The sequence below is a fragment of the Brienomyrus brachyistius genome, unplaced genomic scaffold (assembly GCF_023856365.1).
Source record: "Brienomyrus brachyistius isolate T26 unplaced genomic scaffold, BBRACH_0.4 scaffold37, whole genome shotgun sequence".
In the NCBI taxonomy this organism is placed as follows: Eukaryota; Metazoa; Chordata; class Actinopteri; order Osteoglossiformes; family Mormyridae; genus Brienomyrus; species Brienomyrus brachyistius.
Window position 1 is genome coordinate 1,464,497 of NW_026042312.1, and position 22,243 is coordinate 1,486,739.

General features: G+C 45.0%; 1 protein-coding gene and 1 long non-coding RNA gene across 13 annotated transcripts in view; one reads left to right on the forward strand and one right to left on the reverse strand.

Moving 5' to 3' along the window:
- Positions 1 to 21,954, reverse strand: part of LOC125722234 (NACHT, LRR and PYD domains-containing protein 12-like) — a 174,930-nt gene extending 152,976 nt beyond the window's left edge. For 4 of the 10 annotated variants that reach the window (XM_048998408.1, XM_048998399.1, XM_048998403.1 and 1 more), the window contains exons 1-4: positions 21,880 to 21,954; positions 10,575 to 14,047; positions 10,388 to 10,429; positions 8,206 to 10,048 (exon numbers count right to left, since the gene is read on the reverse strand). In XM_048998408.1, coding sequence (XP_048854365.1) covers positions 8,206 to 10,048; positions 10,388 to 10,429; positions 10,575 to 10,905 — 2,216 coding nt within the window. In that variant the 5' untranslated portion in view covers positions 10,906 to 14,047; positions 21,880 to 21,954. The remainder of the gene's footprint in view (positions 1 to 8,205; positions 10,049 to 10,387; positions 10,430 to 10,574; positions 14,048 to 21,879) is intronic. The other 6 variants (XM_048998400.1, XM_048998398.1, XM_048998396.1 and 3 more) reach the window with 6 other exon arrangements.
- Positions 14,893 to 15,844, forward strand: LOC125722264 (uncharacterized). Of its 3 annotated transcripts, none has more exons than XR_007386247.1 (3): positions 14,893 to 15,085; positions 15,374 to 15,661; positions 15,770 to 15,844. It is a non-coding gene; the product is annotated as an uncharacterized LOC125722264 (long non-coding RNA). The 3 variants fall into 3 exon arrangements; XR_007386245.1 differs by lacking the exon at positions 15,770 to 15,844 and adding an exon at positions 15,698 to 15,744 and having other exon boundaries at positions 15,374 to 15,589; XR_007386246.1 differs by lacking the exon at positions 15,770 to 15,844 and adding an exon at positions 15,698 to 15,744 and having other exon boundaries at positions 14,893 to 15,049; positions 15,374 to 15,589.
- Positions 21,955 to 22,243: the final 289 nt, after the last annotated feature.

Here is a 22,243-nt window from a genome sequence, read left to right on the forward strand (position 1 = left end):
GTGTTAACACTCCACCTGCGGCATTCCGGGACTGTTGTAGATGTGATCCCTGTGCCTGGTGCGTGTTAACACTCCGCCAGCGGCATTCTGGGCCCGTTGTAGATGTGATCTCTGTGACTGGTGCGTGTTAACACTCCACCTGCGGCATTCCGGGACTGTTGTAGATGTGATCCCTGTGCCTGGTGCGTGTTAACACTCCACCTGCGGCATTCCGGGACTGTTGTAGATGTGATCCCTGTGACTGGTGCGTGTTAACACTCCGCCAGTTGTTATTGTATATAGACTGCATGGTTCCTAACCTCCAATCACCATTGTTATTGTGTATAGAATGCCTGGTCCCTAACCATCAATCACCATTGTTATTGTGTATAGACTGCCTGGTTCCTAACCTCCAATCACCATTGTTATTGTGTATAGACCACCTGGCCCGTTACCTCCAATCACCATTCTTATTGTGTATAGACTGCTTGGACCCTAACCTCTAATCACCATTGTTGTTGTGTATAGACTGCATGGTCCCTAACCTCCAATCACCATTCCTATTGTGTACTGACTGCCTGGTCCCTAACTTCTAATCACCATTGTTATTGTGTATAGACCTCCTGGCCCCTAACCTCCAATCACCATTCTTATTGTGTATAGACTACTTGGACCCTAACCTCTAATCACCTTTGTTATTGTGTATAGACTGCATGGTCCCTAACCTCCAATCACCATTCCTATTGTGTAGTGACTGCCTGGTCCCTAATCTCCAATCAACATTGTTATTGTGCATAGACCTCCTGGTCCCTAACCTCCAATCACCATTTTTATTGTGTATAGACTGCCTGGTCCCTAACCTCTAATCACCATTATTATTGTGTATAGACTGCATGGTCCCTAACCTCCAATCACCATTCTTATTCTGTATAGACTGCCTGGTCCCTAACCTCCAATCACCATTGTTATTGTGCATAGACCTCCTGGTCCCTAACCTCCAATCACAATTTTTATTGTGTATAGACGCCTGGTCCCTAACCTCCAATCACCATTGTTATTGTGTATAGACCGCCTGGTCCCTGGAGTTTGCAGATTTTTCAACAATCCTGGTGGTCACTATTGACAAAGCCGTAAAATTAATATTCACATGAAGAATGACAGTGATCCTTTAACAACAATGTTTTCTGCTATTCTAGACTCTGTAGGTGTTTGTCAGAATGTAGTTGGCCTACTCATGCCTGTAACCACACCCTGAATTTGATTCTTAGCCATGGTGTCCTGGTGGATCACATATCTATTATACCTCAGAATCCTCAGCTTTCAGATCATTACTTGTTAATGTTTGATATACAGTATAGCCTCCCTTCAGCTCCAGGTCCAAAGTACAGTATCAGACCTTCCATCGCCTCATTAACTACAACAGCGTTTCTCAAGCAACTTCCACAGTCCTTCAGCCTTACATCTGAAGCCCCGTGTGAAAATGAACTTGAACGGGTAACTGTGCACATGGAGAAATCGCTTCGCAGCACCTAGATCTTGTAGCTCCACTTAAGAAGATAAAGCATAGAGATAAGAAACCTGCCCCCTGGTGCTCTGATCATACGCGTAACTTAAACAGGCTTCACGCAAGCTAGAGCGCAAATGGGGCTCAACTAAACTAGGAGTTTTCAGATCTACCTGGAAGGAGCCTCTCTAAGTACAGACTGCGAGGTCTGTGTACCTCTCCAGACTCATGGAAGAGAACAAAAATAATCCTAAATCCCTATTTGAATCTCTGTCTAGGTTAACACAGAATTCTTCCACATTAAACTCACAAGTCTCACAAGCTTTTATGAGTGATGACTTTATTACATTTGTAATGGTAAAATAAAGATTAGACAGACCATCCAGTGCACGTCTGTAGCTACATACAGCTGCCAGCCTCCTGCTAGTCCTATGCGTACTGATAATGTGACCTTTGAATCTTTCCTTCTTATAAAACAATCAGAACTTCTGAGCTTAGTTTCCTCCTGCAAACCTCTACTAGCCTCATAAACCCAATTCCTACAAAATTCCTGAAGGAGATTCGACCACTGATTAGCACCACCCTGTTAAATGTGTTAGACTCGTCTCTTAGGCTTGGATATAATCCAAAACCTTTTAACTAGCTGTTATTAGACCTGTTCTAAAGAAACCAAATCTTGAACCTAGTGATTTAGGAAATTATAAATCAACCTCAAATCTTCCGCTCATTTCAAAGATCCTGGAAAAGCTGTTGCTCGCCAGCTGTCTTCTTTCGTACAGAAAAATAATGCTAATGAATTATATCAGTCTGGCCTTAGACTAAACCACAGCACAGAAACAGCTTCAGGCAAAGTAGTGAATGATTTGCTTATGGCTTCTGACAGTGGCTGTATATCTGTGTTGGTATTACTAGACTTAACTGCAGCATTCGATACTGTGGACCATAATATCCTCTTGGAGCGGCTAGAATCTGTGGTTGGCATTAAGGATACAGCCCTCTCTTGGTTTGGCTCCTATTTAAATGATCATTATCAGCTTGTCCACGTGAACAATGAATCTTCCAAGATCACTAAAGTCAAATATGGTGTAGTATCACACACACACATATGACAGGGCTGAGATTCCAGGCTGCCTGAGGCAAGGCCTAGCCTGCTATGAGAGGTACTCGCTGGCCTGGGCACAAAAGGGGGGTCAGTGACCCCACACACACACACACACACACACACACACACACACACACACACATACACATGGGTCACACACACACACAGATGCACACAGATAACAAGGGAGGCCAACATTCCATCTTTTATGGCACAAAGATTTAGGGACCTACGGACAGGAGAGTGGACCTCAAGGATAGGGGCCCCTCAACTTGGCACGCAACCCCCTCCCCATACATCCTGCCTTACATACCACGCATTCACCCAACACCCTAAAGAAAGTTTCAAGTTTGGCCTTTGTATTCCCTATATATTGATTTACTCATGGCTACTAGTCTCGATATCCAGATAGGTTATGTTTGTGTGTGTCCTTAGATAATCTTAGTGTTTAGCTACCCCTGCATACATGCTCTCATGATTGTCCCAGAGGAATCTTGAAAATTAAATTCTTTGTTTAAGAACCCCCCATTTTCCACATTCCTCTGTGGCCCTTATCTGATCTTTGTGTTCTGTTAGCACTTCTTTGTCCTCTACTAATCTGCATTAAAAGACTGAATTAATGTCCATATTATCAATTCTGGAGAGCAGATAATTGGGATAAGCCACACCAACCAAAATACGTTGTTCCCAGATGTGCAATTTAAATTGGTATTACCACAAACTAACGGCCACAACTATCTAAGGGTAAGATGTGCTATTTAAATGTGAATATGTCATGTAATGTCTGTACACATGATCCAAAGTAGCAACCTCTGTTGATGTATATGAATGGGATTTATTAACATGCATAATATCAGAAATTGTTAATTAATACAGATTGTATGAGGTGTGACCCCCCAGGCTGGTATGGCATGTTTGGTGTTAATCTGATGAAAAATCACTCCTGATTCCAAATCTGGTCAGTGGTTACCATGAAACTGTATGTTTCAAAGGTTACACCAGTTTAATGAAAATCATCGGTAAAGTGGTACCAGTCTAGTCATAAATAGCAAAAGGACTGAAAACCTGCCAACTAGATGATCAGCCATTGCTTCAGGTGTCGAATTCCTGGTCACCCCTATTCATGAACTTTAGACCATATAACATGGCACCTCAGAACAGAGCAGGGGGAAGAAGAGAGAGGAGCAGAGGAGAACATCAGCCCCGCAGAGGGAGGAGAAGAGAAGCCCCGGGAGAAGAGCAGCCCGTGAGAAGCCCTCCTGAAGCCTGCTGGTGAAGGCCTGCTACCCAACAGAGAACTGCAACCAAGACAGAGCCTTTCACCTTAAAGCTTCACAAGGAGAGAGAATCCAAGGGGCTCCACTCCAACAACCGCTCCAGATGCCGCGCCTCCTTGGGTGCTACCATTCCCTCAGCTCATCACCTCTGCAACCTACTGCCAAGACCCCCTCCACTCTGCTAACAAGTAAACCAGCTTCCTTTCATTCTAACAACCTAAGCAGTTCTGTTAGCCTGATTTATGACTTTAGGGTCGTGTTTCCACAAACTGTGCTTGCTTTGCAGAACAGTATTTCCCTTTTAAGGTTACCCATTTTAAATCTGGTGTAGGATCACACATGCACATATCACAGAGCTTAAATTCCAGGTGGCCTGAGACAAGGCCTACCCTGGTACGAGAGGCACACATTGGCCTAGGCCTCAAATGGGGGTTAGTGACCCCACACACACAGACACACTTAAACACACACAGATAACAAGGGAGGCCAGCACTCCAACTTTGATTGCTCAAAGTTAATGACCTATAGACAGCAGAGTGGACCTCAAGGACAGGGGTCCCTCGACTTGGCACACAACCCCCTCCCCAGACATCCTGCCTTACATACCACTCACCCAACACCCTAAAGAAAGTTTCTTTTAAGTTTGGCTGTTGTATATCTGTATATTTATTTACCCATGACTACTAGTCTCAATATACAGACAGGTTATGTTTGTAATGTGTCCTAACTTTCAAAGACTCTTTTTCTTTGACTGACTAACCTTCCCCCCCCCCTTTTCTTTTCCACGTTCCTCAGCAGCCCTTATCTGATCTTTGTATTCTACCATGTCTATGTAAGGGTAAGATGTGCTGCTGACATGAGAATATGTCATATAATGTCTGTATAAAGGGTAACCTCTGATTGAGGTGCAACCTAGACCACTTAGACCAGGGACTGGTGTGAGTAATATAACATAATGACATAATATAAGTAATCATTAATTAATCATTACAGATGGTATTCGGTGTGAACCGCTAGGCTGGTATGGCATGTTTGGTATCAAACCGATGGAAAATCACTCCAGTTTCCAAATCTGGTCAGTGGTTACCATGAATATATCAAAAGTTACACCTGCTTAACGAAAATCATCAATACAAGGGAAATCAGTCTGGTCATAAATCCCAAAAGGACTGATACAGACCCCCTTCCGAAAGCCCGCCAAATGGATGGTCAGCCATTGGTCCAGGAGTGGAATTCCTGGTCTCTCCTATACACAAACTTTACACTATAAAACCTGGCACCTCAGAACAAAGCCAGGGGAGGAGAAACAGAAGGGAGGCGAAAACAAAAGACCATCAGCCCAAAGAGAGGCAGAGAACATCAGCCCAGGAGAAAAGAAGCCCATAAGAAGCCCTCCTGAAGCCTGCCAGTGAAGGCCCAGCTGGACAGAGAACTGCAACCAAGCCCAAGCTTCACCAGGAGAGAGAATCAGAGGGGCTCCACTGCAACAACTGCTGCAAACACCGCGCCTCTCTGAGTGCCATCACCCGTCAGCTCCTCAGTCTCTGCAACCAACTGCCAAGACCCCCCCCCCACTCTGCAACCAAGTAAACAAACTTACTTTCATTCTAACAACCTAAGCTGTTGTTAACCTGCTATATGACTTTAGGGTCGTGTTTCCGCAAACTGTGCTTGCTTTGCAGAACAGTTTTTCCCTTTTTAGGTTACTCATTTTAAATCTGGTCATTGCATTTTCATGATTACATCGTTTGTGTCCATTCCGTTATTTCATGTTTCTTGTTTGTTAGGTGTAATGTCTGTCTTATGTTAGTTGTAGGAGTAAATGCATGTCTTTCACACAACTTCAGCCTCCGTCATTGAGTGCTCACAATAGTCCCTGCCTCTGTGCGATCTGGCTACTAAGCTCTGAAACCTCAGCCTAAAATATCGTGAGACTCTCTCATCGGCCGTGAGGGGAGCTTTGCTACCGATCGTTTACATTACCTGGTGATGCAGCTCTCTGGACGAGCCTTCTAACCCAGGTTACTAAGCGATACTGGTAACTAGTGAATCCCATGTAAGTCTCACATTAACTGACTCATGGGGATTCGCAATTGAGTTTAGAGGAACCAACCATTCGGCATAATAATTAGTTAATAAACATAGTTAAATAATTAATTCAAATGTAATTAATTTCAAAACATATTGGTGGAGATATTAAAATTTACCTGAGCTAAATATTCCTACAATGGTGTCCCACAGGGATCAGTGCTGGGCCGCTACTGTACACTGTATATATTGGTCACATTATCAGAAATCATGCTGTTGGGTTTCATTGTTTTGCTGATGATACACAGTTATATATATCTGTTACGGATGATGCATCACAGCTCTCAGTTAGAAGACCGTCACCTAGATATCTGGTGCTGGATGGCAAATAATGTGATTATATTAGCCCTGTTCTATGCTCCCTTCACTGGCTTCCAGTTAAGTCTCGGATTAACTACAAAATACTGCTATTGATTTATAAAACACTGAATGGCCTTGTACCAGAATACCTTAGTAACCTGCTGGCCTTATACAACCCTCCTCGCTTTCTTCCATCATAAAGAGCAGGATATCTGTTAGTACCCAGGGTAGAAAGAGCTACGGCAGGCTGCAGAATTTTCTCTTATAGAGTTCTTCAGCCGTGGAATAGTCTTCCAGTGGATGTGCGGGATTCAGGATGACTTTTAATATTCAAGTCTACATAAAAAACACACCTGTTTAGTTTAGCTTATAGGGACTCTAGTTGTAGCTCTAGCTAACTGCTCACTCCCAGTCAGACCTATAGTGTGAAGTGTAGAGCTGGGTGGGGATCGGTGCCATTGGCTTTGGATAAACTGAACTGTCGGTCTGTCACTTTAGCTTCACACCCCCTTGTGGAATTGGAGTGCTGACATTCAGGGACTCCCCATGCCTGTGTTCCCACCTGCCTCTCCCTCCTACTTATGCTGCCATAGCCATATCTGCCGGAGCTTACATACTGCACTCACCTAACTGTTTGCACTGCCTCTAGTCTCCCCTACTTTGGCTAACTGCAAATTTAATTTCCCTACTCCCCCTGGGCTGTGCTGCCTGGAGACCCCGAATTTTAAGAATATCCTGCCTACCCTGCTGTCTGTGACGTCTCCACTACCTGTGACGTCCTTCTGGCCTGCTGCTGCCCCCTGGAGGATGGGCTCCCCCTTTGAGTCTGGTTAGGGTTAGGGCTTCCTCTGCTGCCCCCTGGAGGATGGGCTCCCCCTTTGAGTCTGGTTAGGGTTAGGGCTTCCTCTACTGCCCCCTGGAGGATGGGCTCCCCCTTTTAATCTGGTTCCTCCCAAGGATTCTTCTTTCTAGGGAGTTTTTCCTTGCCACTGTCATCTCTGACTTGCTCACTGGGGGCTTTGGGCAGGGATGCTGTAAAGTGCTTTGAGATGATGTAATGTTGTGAAAACACACTATATAAATAAAACTGAACTGAACTGAAATTGCATTCAGTGTTTGGTGGGGGGACAACTCAAAATGAGATCTGAACCAGCAACCTTCCGCTCATGGACACAGAATCCAAACCCAAAGAGTCACGCACCACACCCAGTATTTACAGAAATGCTTCCTACAGCATCCAGAACTGAAATGAATATGAGTGGTTTTCCCACTATTAATGAAAACTGGACCATTCTGAATGATGCTGTATCTTTGGTTATTTGTTACACAAAGGATGGTCATGGAAATCTTGTCTTTTTTGTTTTTACTACATCACTACCTTCAGTTAATATGAACTAGATTAAAAAGGAACCTTGTTGATAAAAGAGGGGAAATAAATTATATGTATACATATTCATTTTATATTTTAAACAATGTTTATCTATGTCTGCCAGACTAGATGTATCGTCACATCCTCAGTCAGCTGCAGCTGAGGCCAGCAGAGGGCGCCAGTGAGCAGCCAGAGACAGCAGTCATACGGAAGCTCCCAGCTCTGGGCTCCATCACATGAACACGCCTGCTGACAATAACACTCACATTCCACTTATACACCCTGTGGATAAAGAGCCCTCACTGTTTCTATAGCAGGTTAGGATGCTGTGCCTGTGATCAGAAGGCAGACTGGATGGGAATGGAAAACGTAGTAACAAACAAAAAGTGACATCACTACCTTCAGTCATTATAAAGTCTGTGGTCAGGATTAGCTACTGCTATACATCAGCTATAGCTGTGATTATCAAAATAAAACCCACTTATTGATCCATGAGGAGAAATATATAATATATATTACACATTTCAAACCATATTCATGTATAACTGCCTGACCAGACATGATTTCCCATCCCCACGTCACTTACAGAGCCGTCCTGGAGTTCTTGACCACAGGCAGCAGCCTGCAGTGCTCTTCATCTGATCTAATGTATTTCTTCAGATCAAACACATCCAGCTCCTCATCTGACATCAGCATCACAAAGGCCAGAGCTGAGTACTGTGCAGGTGAGAGGTCATCTGCTGAAATGTTTCCTGAATTCAGGTATCTTTGTACTTCCTCTACTAGAGAATTGTCACCAAGTTCATTCAGACAGTGGAAGAGGTTGATGGTCCTTTCTGGAGATAAATTCTCCTGTATTTTCTCCTTGATGTATTGGGCTGCTGTGATGGGGTGCCCCCCCGTCCTGGGTTGTTCCCTGCCTCGTGCCCATGGTTTCCGGAATAGGTTCAGGACTCTCAGAGAGCCTAACGGATGAATGGTTTGGAAAATGGATGGACGGATGTATTGGGATGTTTCCTTAATGGTTTGTGAGCAGGTTTCTGTCGGCCCCAGTAGCCTTTGTAACAGAGTCTTACTGGAGTCTGTTGAGAGGCCCAGGAGGAAGCGGAGGTAGAGGTCCAAGTGTCCATTCTTGCTCTCTAATGCCTGATTCACTGCAGTCTTCAGCAGGTCAGCTGATGAGTTTGACAGAAACACATATAAAGCAGCGAGATACTCCTGGATGCTCAGATGCACAAAGCAGTACACCTTCTCCTGGTACAACCCATACTCCTCTTTAAAGACTTCTGTGCACACTCCAGAGTAAACTGAAGCTTCAGTGACATCAATGTCATTCTCTGTCAGATCTTGCTTATAAAATATGAGATTGCCTTTCTCAAGGTTGTCAAAAGCCAATTTACCAAGTTTCAAAAGGAATTCCTTGCTGTTTTCATTTAGCTTGCTTTCATAGTTTTTCATATACTTGTCTTTTTTAAAACTTGCCTGATGAATCAGGAAGTGTGTGTACATTTCAGTCAGAGTCCTTGGGATTTCTCCCCTGTCATTCTCAGTAAAAAGCCTCTTAAGCACAGTGGCTGAAATCCAGCAGAACACAGGTATGTGGCACATGATGAGGAGGCTCCTTGATGATTTCACATGTGTGATTATCCTGCTGGCCAGGCTCTCATCGCTGAATCTCCTCCGGAAATACTCCTCCTTCTGGGCATCACTGAACCCTCGTATCTCTGTCACCCGGTGGATGTACTCAGGAGGTATCTGATTGGTTGCTGCTGGCCGGGAGGTTATCCAAAGGAGAGCAGATGGGAGCAGATTCCCCATAATGAGGTTAGTCAACAGTAGATCCAGTGACATTTTCGTTGTTACATCAAACCAACTCTCATTGTTCCGAAAATTTAGAGGAAGGCGACACTCATCCAGACCATCAAAGATGAACAAGACTTTGTACCCAAATAACTCAGTGGATTCAAGTGATTTCAGTTCTGGGACAAAGCGGTGAAGCAGTTCAATCAGACTGTATTCACCCTTAATCAAATTCAGGTCCCGGAAAGGAAGAGCAAATATGAAGTGAACATCCTGGTTTGCTTTTCCTTCTGCCCAGTCGAGAATAACTTTCTGCACAGAGACTGTTTTCCCGATACCTGCCACCCCTTTAGTGAGTACAGTTCTGATAGGTGTCTCACGCCCACATAAGGGTTTAAATATATCATTGCACTTGACTGTAGTATCTTCTGTTCGCCTTTTCTTGGATGTTGTTTCAATCTGTCTCACTTCATGTTCATCATTGACTCCTCCAGTCCCACCTTCAGTTATGTAGAGTTCTGTGTAAATCTCACTGAGAAGTATTCGCTGTCCTTCCTTAGCTTTCCCTTCATACACACACTCAAATTTCTCTTTCAAAGAGCATTTTATTTTGTGCAACATGAGTTGACCTGAAGAAAAATGAGAGGAAAATGCAAATTTTCACCGCGATCTTGACCAGAATGGGAGGAAGGATATATTACACACAGACACACGCACGCGCACACACACACAAACACACACATACGCACACACACACACAAACACACACACGCGCACACACACAAACACACACACGCACACACACACAAACAAAAACATACCCACACGCGCACACACACACACATGCGCACACACACACGCAAAGACACAAACACACACACGCACTATTTCACTGTGATAAATTTCACCTCATACATATTTCTTTCTGAAACACCACATACACGCACTGAACAGCATAAAGCTCTTACTCGTCTCCAACATGTCACTCTGCTCACTTTCTGCTTGGTTACCTGAAATAAGGAAGAACTTCAAATTCATTTCTTTCTTCAACATCAGTATTAAACAAACTCTTCATCATTTCTCTATATAATATATTAGTTTTTCATGAACTTAAAAAAAGTTACATTTTACATGAAATGCTAAAAATATCATTACACTTCTGCAGGTCTTCATTCAGTCTCTGAGCAAGGTCATTCAAGTTCATCTTCTTCAGGATCTCAAGCGTGACTTTGAGAGCCCCGGCTTTACTGTAGGAATTCATCATCATTTCGGCGAAATCTGTTCTGCCCAAGGTTTTCATCTGACCCTTGGGAAGGGGCTTTAACTCTTTATTCACTGGGAGACGCAGTTTAAACTCCTTCAACTCTTCATCACTGAGATCATTTAGATAATCCAGCAAGAGGTCAGTGAGCGAGGTCTGGGTCTGCAGAAGTTGGAGATGTGTTTTTGAGATGTCACAAACCTGTACATGGTCACTCCCACACATACACTGTCCTTTCTGTTAACAGAAGGCAGGTTTCCTGTTCACAGTCTTATGTGGCTGCTGGAGACACCTGCTATGATTCATTCATTACTATAAGAAGCACATGTGTGTGCTTATGTTCTGCATCATTATTAAACCTTTATTTAACCAGGTTAGACTCACTGATTTTCAAAATCTCTTTTGAAAGAGAGACGCGTCCAAGATAGACAACAAGAAAAATAGTTTAAGACCCAACAGATCACATTAACGCAATGATGGCAAAATCAGCATAGACTAATATACACTAACACAGCATCCTATATTATTATACATATTTATGATTGAGTTATTCTGTTACATTATGTCCGTAACATTTGGTGCAGTGCAGTATGCTAAGGAAGTAGCTTGGGGAAGAGCACTGCTGAGAGTGAGCTTTTTGTCTGATAAGTTATTCTGTTCTGTTACAGTCCGTCTGTAACATTTGGTGCAGTGCAGTAAGGAAGTAGCTGAAGGAAGAGCACTGCAGAGAGTGAGGTTTTGTCTGCTTAATTATTCTGTTCTGTTACAATCCGTCTGTAACATTTGGTGCAGTGCGGTATGGTAAGGAAGTAGCTGAAGGAAGAGCACTGTAGAGAGTGAACTATTGGTCTGCTAAGTTATTCTGTTCTGTTACAGTACGTCTGTAACATTTGGTGCAGTGCAGTAAGGAAGTAGCTGAAGGAAGAGCACTGCAGAGAGTGAACTTTTGGTCTGCTAAGTTACTGTGTTCTGTTACAGTACGTCTGTAACACTTGGTGCATTGCGATATGGTAAGGAAGTAACCTGAGGAAGAGCACTACAGTGAGCTATTTGTCTGCTAAGTTATTCTGTTCTGTTACAGTCCATCTGTAACATTTGGTGCAGTGCAGTAAGGAAGTAGCTGGAGGAAGAGCACTGTAGAGAGTGAACTTTTCGTCTGTTATTTTCAACAACCTTCAGCTGAAAACAGTTACTCAGCTTAAGTTCTCCTGCCTTTCAGTGTCTGGTATTCATGGACAACATCCATCACAGACTGAAATGTTATAGCCAAACCTCTACATGGGAATGGTGATCCATCGCTTAGATGATTATGGTTGTACATAAACCGGTTTCCGTGTTTCACAATCTGACTCTGTAATAAAAACCAAAAGTAATGTTAGCTTTATATTCAATAGTCAGTTCACCAACTGTCAACCACAGCAGCCTTCCAACTATATGGTCTGTAGGGCTGTATATGTCACAGGCCAGGATTAACAGACTACATTACCCAGACTGCTCCTGTCTTCATCTGAGTTTGAAATTCCCTTGTTCTTTGAATTGTTTGCACCTGTCGGTTTCATTACTCACCTTACTCACAAAAGTACTCCATTACAAACAGAGGTGGAAGATTCAGGTCCGCAATGTACAAATCCAGACGATTTTGTTTCAACCAACCACACTGAAAATAAAAATTATTTTTTCTCATTTGAATCATGTACAGTGGTTCTACACACCTAAAATTTTGAAAACGAATCATTCTTCTTAAATTAACTTTGTTGTCTGAGAACAGAACATTTCTCACATTTTCTCGCATCTAATTCAACTGAATTGGTTTCCTAGACGGCATTACATTATTTATCAGGACTGAGAGAAGGTGACAGCTCCCCTAGTGGCAATAGGAGTGCATCTCCCTAGAACAGATGTAATCGGTGGCAGTATCATTGCTTTTAGACTGTGGCTTGGGATAGAAGAACTCATTTGATACTCAGATTTTTACTAGACTAAATATTTAGAAGCCCACCGTTATCAAGGATGGTATATCAGGAACATTAGTCGGTAACATTTTACTTGAGGGTACATTATGGACGGGCTGCTTGATACACCATGTTGAATCACGTGTCGAGTTTTCAAAGCAATAGTGCTTGGAGGCACCGCACTGAGCTTTACCTTGGAGGGTGACTCATATAATAAAGCATGCTGTGCTTATTTACACAGTGCCCTTCACCTTTGTATTGTTTCAGTTACATTCCCACGTAAAAAATAAGTCTGTCTTGTACTTCCAGCTGTTTCTTTGGTTGCTTTTACTGCGATAGTGTTTGATATTACAGCTATTCAGTACATAAATATGAAAAATGTAAGCAAGAGACCCAGGTCTCCAGTATGAGAGCATTTCCATTTACAACCGCCCACGAAGGTTATGTGTACTGGCAAGCACATCCCCCATCTCCATACACTGGCCCATAGATATCTAGCTCTACCAGCAACCTCTGTGCTTTGTGTCCGTATCTTTTCAAAAGTTGAAGATGTCATTTAAAAAGTAGCAGGTTCAGTCCCAGTACAGCAGAACAAATCAATTTCGTAAATAAAACATGTAAGTCAATATCTGCGTATTTGTGTTTTTCAGTTTGCATGTACAGTACTCAGTAAGACAAACCCATTAAACCTCGACTTTTGCATCTCTTGTTAAGTCATAATGACCCTCATACACGGAAAGTTATGCATATGGCCAGGCAGTTTGAGGATGATGGCGGAGGAGAAGATCTAGGTCCAGTCTTGCCTGCCAGCTGTTTCACTGGAGATGTCACTTGGAGGAAAGAGGAAGCCGTTAAGGCAGTGCAGCATTTGTCATGGTTCCTGTGGGATCCCCACCAAACCAGCTTTTCGTTCCTGAGTTCCTGCATATCCAGACTCTCCAGTGGGGACATTCCTCCCCTTTCGCCTGTCATCCCGGGATCCAGTGAACCTGAACCCTGCTTGAACAGTGTCTCTGGTTGCCCACCATGCTCCAGGTTATCTGCAGCTTTGCTGCTGCCTGTTCTATCTATGTGCAAAATGAGAAACCCTGTCGAGCTCCAGCCGGGTTGCTGCAATCGCTTCCTGCACCTCATTTCCCGTGGTTCCATATTGCCCTAGAATTCATCATTGGATTGCCTCCATCCAGGGGTTTTATTGGGGTCCTCACAGTGGTGAACCGCTCTTCAAAGGCTGTACAGTTTGTGTAACTAAGTTACCTTCAGGGAAGGAGACAGCTCAGCTCCTTCTTGATCATGTTTTCCGACTCCTTTGTCTGCCGACGGATGTCGTTTCTGACAGGGGTCCGCAGTTTTGCAGGCGATCTTGTAGACTGTTCGTGATTCCCTCAGTCTCTCTTCAGGGTCGCACCCTCAGACTAATGGACAAACAGAGCGAGTCAGTCAGGATTTAGGGAGAATGCTACGATGGCTGGCCTCCCGCTCTCCAAGCACCCGGAATCTCTGCTTGTGTTGGGCTGAATATGCAGATAATTCACTCTCAGTGTCTTCTATAGGCCTGTCCCCATTTCAGTGCTGTCTGGGTTACCAGTCCCCATTGTTCCCTGCATTGGAGGAGGAGGTCATGGTCCCGTCAGTTCATCAATTCCTGCACTGCAATCAATGGACCTGGACACTGGCTTGGCGGTCACTGCTGCTTTCTTAGCAGCAAATGGCAGCTTTTGCATCAGGGACCTGTCACAGGAACCCTCCTTTTGGGTGGGTCAGCGGGTTTGGAACCTGCCTTTACATATCAGTCGTTGCTGTCATATCAAGCTGGCTCCCTGTCTCGTGGTTCCATTCCCCATTACGAAGGTTGTCAGCCCCACTGCAGTGCATCTGAAGGTGCCAGTGTCCATGTGTCAAATCCACCCTACGATCCATGTTTCCCTGATCAAGCCCCATGCCGTCAGCCTGCCTCTGTGCAACCTGTATTTTTTTAGTGCAGCATCTTTCTTGAAACAGACCAATGAACATGGAGCCATGCCTGCCTTCTGCACCCTGGCAGGACGTCGAAGCTGAAATTATATAAAACTCATTTTATAGATTATTCGGCAAAAGTATTTTTTTTGGCTCCATTATGTAAATTTATGAATGTGAAATTTTTCTTAGCAGCTGTCAATAAGGCAGATCACGCATTATGTCAATTTAAGGTGGAACGGATTTTGTAAATAAGAAAGCAGCCTGGTAACCTTTAGTAGGTACTCACTGGCTCACAGCCTGGTAGCCTTTAGTAGGTACTCACTGGCTCACAGCCTGGTAGCCTTTAGTAGGTACTCACTGGCTCACAGCCTGGTAACCTTTAGTAGGTACTCAATGGCTCACAGCCTGGTAGCCTTTAGTAGGTACTCCCTGGCTTACGGCCTGGTAGCCTTTAGTAGGTACTCACTGGCTCACGGCCTGGTAGCCTTTAGTAGGTACTCACTGGCTCACAGCCTGGTAGCCTTTAGTAAGTATTCACTGGCTCACAGCCTGGTAGCCTTTAGTAGGTACTCACTGGCTCACAGCCTGGTAGCCTTTAGTAGGTACTCACTGGCTCACAGCCTGGTAGCTTCTAGTAGGTACTCACTGGCTCGCAGCCTGGTAGCTTTTAGTAGGTACTCACTGGCTCACAGCCCGGTAGTGTTTAGTAAGTACTCACTGGCTCACAGCTTGGTAGCCTTTAGTAAGTACTCACTGGCTCACAGCCTGGTAGCTTTTAGTAGGTACTCACTGACTTACGGCCTGGTAGCCTTTAGTAGGTACTCACTGGCTCACAGCCTGGTAGCCTTTAGTAGGTACTCACTGGCTCACAGCCTGGTAGCCTTTAGCAAGTACTCACTGGCTCACAGCCTGGTAGCTTTTAGTAGGTACTCACTGGCTCACAGCCTGGTAGCTTTTAGTAGGTACTCACTGGCTCACAGCCTGGTAGCCTTTAGTAAGTACTCAATGGCTCACAGCCTGGTAGCCTTTAGTAAGTACTCACTGGCTCACAGCCTGGTAGCTTTTAGTAGGTACTCACTGACTTATGGCCTGTTAGCCTTTAGTAGGTACTCACTGGCTCCCAGCCTGGTAGCCTTTAGTAGGTACTCACTGGCTCACAGCCTGGTAGCTTTTAGCAGGTACTCACTGGCTCACAATCTGGTAGCCTTTTATAGGTACTCACTGGCTTACGGCCTGGTAGCCTTTAGTAGCTACTCACTGACTTACGGCCTGGTAGCTTTTAGTAGCTACTCACTGGCTCACAGCCTGGTAGCCTTTAGTAGGTACTCACTGGCTCACAGCCTGGTAGCCTTTAGTAGGTACTCACTGGCTCACAGCCTGGTAGCTTCTAGTAGGTACTCACTGGCTCACAGCCTGGTAGCTTTTAGTAGGTACTCACTGGCTCACAGCCCGGTAGTGTTTAGTAAGTACTCACTGGCTCACAGCTTGGTAGCCTTTAGTAAGTACTCACTGGCTCACAGCCTGGTAGCTTTTAGTAGGTACTCACTGACTTACGGCCTGGTAGCCTTTAGTAGGTACTCACTGGCTCACAGCCTGGTAGCCTTTAGTAGGTACTCACTGGCTCACAGCCTGGTAGCCTTTAGTAAGTACTCACTGGCTCACAGCCTGGTAGCTTTTAGTAGGTACTCACTGGCTCACAGCCTGGTAGCTTTTAGTAGGTACTCACTGGCTCACAGCCTGGTAGCCTTTAGTAAGTACTCAATGGCTCACAGCCTGGTAGCCTTTAGTAAGTACTCACTGGCTTACGGCCTGGTAGCCTTTAGTAGCTACTCACTGACTTACGGCCTGGTAGCTTTTAGTAGCTACTCACTGGCTCACAGCCTGGTAGCCTTTAGTAAGTACTCACTGGCTCACAGCCTGGTAGCCTTTAGTAAGTACTCAATGGCTCACAGCCTGGTAGCTTTTAGTAGGTACTCACTGACTTACGGCCTGGTAGCCTTTAGTAGGTACTCACTGGCTCACGGCCTGGTAGCTTTTAGTAGGTACTCACTGCTTTATGGCCTGGTAGCCTTTAGTTGGTACTCCCTGGCTTACGGCCTGGTAGCCTTTAGTAGGTACTCAATGGCTTACGGGCTGGTAGCCTTTAGTAGGTACTCACTGGCTTGCAGCCTGGTAGCCTTTAGTAGGTACTCACTGACTTATGGCCTGGTAGCCTTTAGTAGGTACTCACTGGCTCACGGCCTGGTAGCTTTTAGTAGGTACTCACTGGCTCACGGCCTGGTAGCCTTTAGTTGGTACTCCCTGGCTTACGGCCTGGTAGCCTTTAGTAGGTACTCAATGGCTTACGGGCTGGTAGCCTTTAGTAGGTACTCACTGGCTTGCAGCCTGGTAGCCTTTAGTAGGTACTCACTGACTTACAACCTGTACTCGCGGCACGTGATTTTAAACTTATGATCTGCCCTGAAATTTTGTAACTTTTTTTCAGACTGCAGTAAACTGCAGATAATTGAATCCATGGACCCTACTGTAACTCTAAATTAATAATGCCGTCAATTTTAATACCTGTGAATCTGGCACATTTTAAGGTCTAAAATTCAGAGGATTAGATTACAGACTTTTTATGGACCCACAGATACCCTGTATATGATTCGCTCCATGTCAAGTGAAGTGTTATCCGGAATAATACCAACGATGAGAGTCTTCACTCAGATCTTCAACAGATCCCTGGAGCTGTATGAAGTTCCCACCTGCTTCAAACGCACCACCACAATCCCGGTTCGCAAGAAAGCCTTCATCACTGGACTGAATGACTACAGAGCTGTCGCCCTGACATCACTACTCATGAAGTCGCTTGAACGTCTGGTGTTGGCCCATCTGAAGAAGGCCTCAGGACACCCGCTGGACCCCCTGCAGTTTTCCCACCAGGCACACATGGGCGCAGTGGCTCGGTGCTCTTCATTTCACTGTTTCATGTGGAAGTGTGTGAGTATTGCTACTTCTCCTAGCAAATGAAAATTTCATCTGAAACAACAGACACATTTCCTCCTCCTCTTATTAGACAGACAATTGAGACTACAGGTTCCAGCATATTAGAGATTATGAATGTTAGCCTTGCCTCAGGTGTTGTGCCAACGAAATTTAAGCATGCTGTTGTACAGCCGTAGATTAAAAAACCTAACTTAGACACGTCAATCCTTTCTAACTACAGACCCATCTCAAAACTTCCTTTTTTATCTAAAGTTCTTGAGAAACTTGTGCTTCAACAACTGCAGTCTTTTATAGATACACATAACATCCTGGAACCTCTCCAATCTGGTTTTAAAGTCCTCCACAGCACTGAATCAGCATTACTTAAGGTATTTAGTGATCTATTACTAGCTACTGACTCTGGAGATTCTGCTATCCTTATCCTTCTTGATCTCACCACTGCACTTGACACTGTAGATCATGCCATATTAATCTCCTGTCTGGAGCACTACGTTGGTATCAGAGGGCTGCTGTGGAATGGTTTAGGTCATACCCGGTACTGTCTGCCTAGATGGAATGTTTTTGTTTTTGTGAATGTTTTTATTTTTTATTTATTTATTTTATTTCCGTTCATTTTTTATGTTTTTATTTTTGTATGTTCTGTTTGTTTATCAGATCGTATTTCCTTGCTTGTCGAGCACTTTGGTCAACTGTTATTGTTGTTTTTAAAGTGCTTTGTAAATAAACGTGACTTGACTTATAAACGGCAGAAATGTGATGATACCTGTTTTCATTCCAGAATGTACGCATTACAGATGCCACCGTAGACCGTATCCCCTGAGGCTACACGGTCCGTCCACTAGCTCCAGCCAAACTTAGACCATGGTTGATAAGATGCTCCACAACTGTTCTCTGTGTGCTCCTCTCTCTCTACTCCTGTCCTGAGCGCCATTTTCTCTGTGTGCTCCTCTCCCTCTACTCCTGCCCCTGAACCCCATGTTCTCTGTGTGCTCCTCTCCCTCTACTCCTGCCCCTGAGCCCCATGTTCTCTGTGTGCTCCTCTCCCTCTACTCCTGTCCTGAGCCCCATGTTCTCTGTGTGCTCCTCTCCCTCTACTCCTGTCCTGAGCCCCATGTTCTCTGTGTGCTCCTCTCCCTCTACTCCTGTCCTGAGCGCCATGTTCTCTGTGCGCTCCTCTCCCTCTACTCCTGCCCTGAGCCCCATGTTCTCTGTGTGCTCCTCTCCCTTTACACCTGCCCCTGAGCCCCATATTCTCTGTGTGCTCCTCTCCCTCTACTCCTGCCCCTGAGCCCCATATTCTCTGTGTGCTCCTCTCCCTCTACTCCTGTCCTAAGCGCTATGTTATCCGTGTGCTCCTCTCCCTCTACTCCGGTCCTGAGCCCCATGTTCTCTGTGTGCTCCTCTCCCTCTACTCCTGCCCCTGAGCCCCAAGTTCTCTGTGTGCTCCTCTCCCGCTACTCCTGCCCCTGAGCCCCATGTTCTCTGTGTACTCCTCTCCCTCTACCCCTGCCCCTGAGCCCCATGTTCTCTGTATGCTCCTCTCCCTCTACTCCTGTCCCTGAGCCCCATGTTCTTTGTGTGCTCCTCTCCCGCTACTCCTGCCCCTGAGCCCCATGTTCTCTGTGTGCTCCTCTCCCTCTACTCCTGCCCCTGAGCCCCATGTTCTCTGTGTGCTCCTCTCCCGCTACTCCTGCCCCTGAGCCCCATGTTCTCTGTGTACTCCTCTCCCTCTACCCCTGCCCCTGAGCCCCATGTTCTCTGTATGCTCCTCTCCCTCTACTCCTGTCCTGAGCGCCATGTTCTCTGTGTGCTCCTCTCCCGCTACTCCTGCCCCTGAGCCCCATGTTCTCTGTGTACTCCTCTCCCTCTACCCCTGCCCCTGAGCCCCATGTTCTCTGTATGCTCCTCTCCCTCTACTCCTGTCCCTGAGCCCCATGTTCTCTGTGTACTCCTCTCCCTCTACCCCTGCCCCTGAGCCCCATGTTCTCTGTATGCTCCTCTCCCTCTACTCCTGTCCCTGAGCCCCATGTTCTCTGTGTGCTCCTCTCCCGCTACTCCTGCCCCTGAGCCCCATGTTCTCTGAGTGCTCCTCTCCCGCTACTCCTGCCCCTGAGCCCCATGTTCTCTGTGTGTTCCTCTCCCTCTACCCCTGCCCCTGAGCCCTATGTTCTCTGTGTGCTCCTCTCTCTCCACTCCTGCCCCTGAGCTCCATGATCTCTGTGTCCTCCTCTTCCTGTACTCCTGCCCCTGAGCCCCCTGTTCTCTGTGTTCCTCTCCCTCTACTCCTGCCCCTGAGCCCCATGTTCTCTCTGTGCTCCTCTCCCTCTACTCCTGCCCCTGAGCCCCATGTTCTCTCTGTGCTCCTCTCCCTCTACTCCTGCCCCTGAGCCCCATGTTCTCTGTGTCCTCCTCTTCCTGTACTCCTGCCCCTGAGCCCCATGTTCTCTGTGTTCCTCTCCCTCAACTCCTGCCCCTGAGCCCCATGTTCTCTCTGTGCTCCTCTCCCTCCACTCCTGCCCCTGAGCCCCATGTTCTCTGTGTGTTCCTCTCCCTCTACCCCTGCCCCTGAGCCCTATGTTCTCTGTGTGCTCCTCTCTCTCCACTCCTGCCCCTGAGCCCCATGTTCTCTCTGTGCTCCTCTCCCTTTACTCCTGCCCCTGAGCCCTATGTTCTCTGTGTGCTCCTCTCCCTTTACTCCTGCCCCTGAGCCCCATGTTCTCTGTGTGGTCCTCTCCCCCTTGCCATACCACACATTCAGACACCACGTCTTCTCACAAATCTCGCTTCTTTACCTGACACCTTCTTCCTGCTCCATGATCAGCACTGTTCACTGGGTTAAACATGAGCGTCATATTAGCTTCTGTGTAATTACTGCAGTGCCATGACAGTCACCAGTAATACAAGATTCAGAGCGTGTGCTTCCATTGGTTTCAGTTACGCCTGTTCTGCTTCTGTTTGCTTTCAATTGAAGGACAATTTACTACTAACCCTGATAGTGTGTAATTGGCCTTGCTTATACATTCGTATCTGAAAACAGTTTAAAGTGATTTATTTGAAAACACCATTGCAATGCTGGACAGTATTAAGGTGACTGAGTGATCTGTAATTATGACTGAACAAAATACAACCTGTTTCCATGAGTAGGATAAGTAATGCATCAACACAATGACAAAACATCTTTAGTGTGCAAAAACACAATGAGAAATGCTAATTCAGGTGAGGAAATGCATAACTGCTTTGAAAATTGTTAAGAGTAAGGAAAGTAAGGAGAATGACATTCCTGATATGTATGAATGTGGTGTGTGAATGGGTGAATGTGAGGCATAAAATGTAAAGCGCTTTGAGTACTCGAAAGCGCTATATAAATGCAGTCCATTTACCATTCCTGATGTGAAAATTTTGTCAAAGCAATTGAGAAAAACTATAAAATACTAATATTTAAAGTCATGTTACCATTTACTGACTGCAAATTCCTATACATTAATGGCAGAACCCCCAAACGGAATGTCACCATTTATATATTATAAGAAAATCTCACCATTTTCTTATAATTCATGAATACTGGATAAAGACAACAATGTTAACGCAAAGTTTAAACGCTCAGTATATACAGATACTTAGGTATGTTGTTTCGTGTGAGGATTCAAAGGAAACGGAGCTATAATTTAGAGGGCAGGTAAAAACAAATAAATTTGACTGACAGACAGAATGACACATAGATTGATGCATTTTTGCTACCATCTGTCCTCTTACGTGCTGGGATTCTGTGCTCAGGCTGTTTAGACACGTCCAGCAAGCTCTCTATCAACGGAAATATGTGTGACATGTATAAGCATGAAGAAAAGAAACCCCTCTGTCTGTCACTATTAGCACACTGTTCTATTCAGGGGCGATTCAAGGATTTCACTCAGGGGGGCTCAGCCATCCTGAAGAAATACGAGACTCTGTACAGGAATCACTGTTTTTCTGGGGGGGCTAAGACAAAACACAAGGCAGCTGAACCTGCACCCCCCCCCCCCCCAAATAGGGTCTAGAACCACCTGATGTAGTAATTACTGTGTAAGTAAGAATACCCCACAAAAACCTGATAGAGGAACACTGAGACACACACGCAAAGAGAGTTATGGCTAATAGGAACATTCTTATCTGACTAATTATAGTCGTTTAAAATAAATTCATAAAAGTTTTCAACATTTTTGTTACTTGAATCTTCAGCATTCCACACTTCTAGCCCTCAAATTAAAAACAATAAAGGCTATTAAAATAACTGATGTCATTTTGCTAAATTTGTCAGTCTTACCTTGAATGGTAACTGGCTGGGGAGGCAGACGTACAGTATGTAGGTGACTGGCGTTGTAGAGAGAATCACCGCGGTGCAGCGATTTCCTTATTCTGCAGGTAAGGGGCGGAGCAGCAACAAACACTATCAGGTTAAAAAGTTAAAATACTTTTTAAAGTTGTATTTCGATTTTTATACTTTACTTTGTACTGCTTTCTTTTTGTACTTTATTTTGTCTTGCTTTATAGAGCTGCTCTTCTTATACTTGAAGGAAATAAAATGCTTTACTTTGCTATGAGATACAGTTTATTTTAGTATGTTACAAAAACTTAACAACTGGCTGAAATGAGCTGTTTTGTAGGGGTCACATTATCTGTCTCTGGCC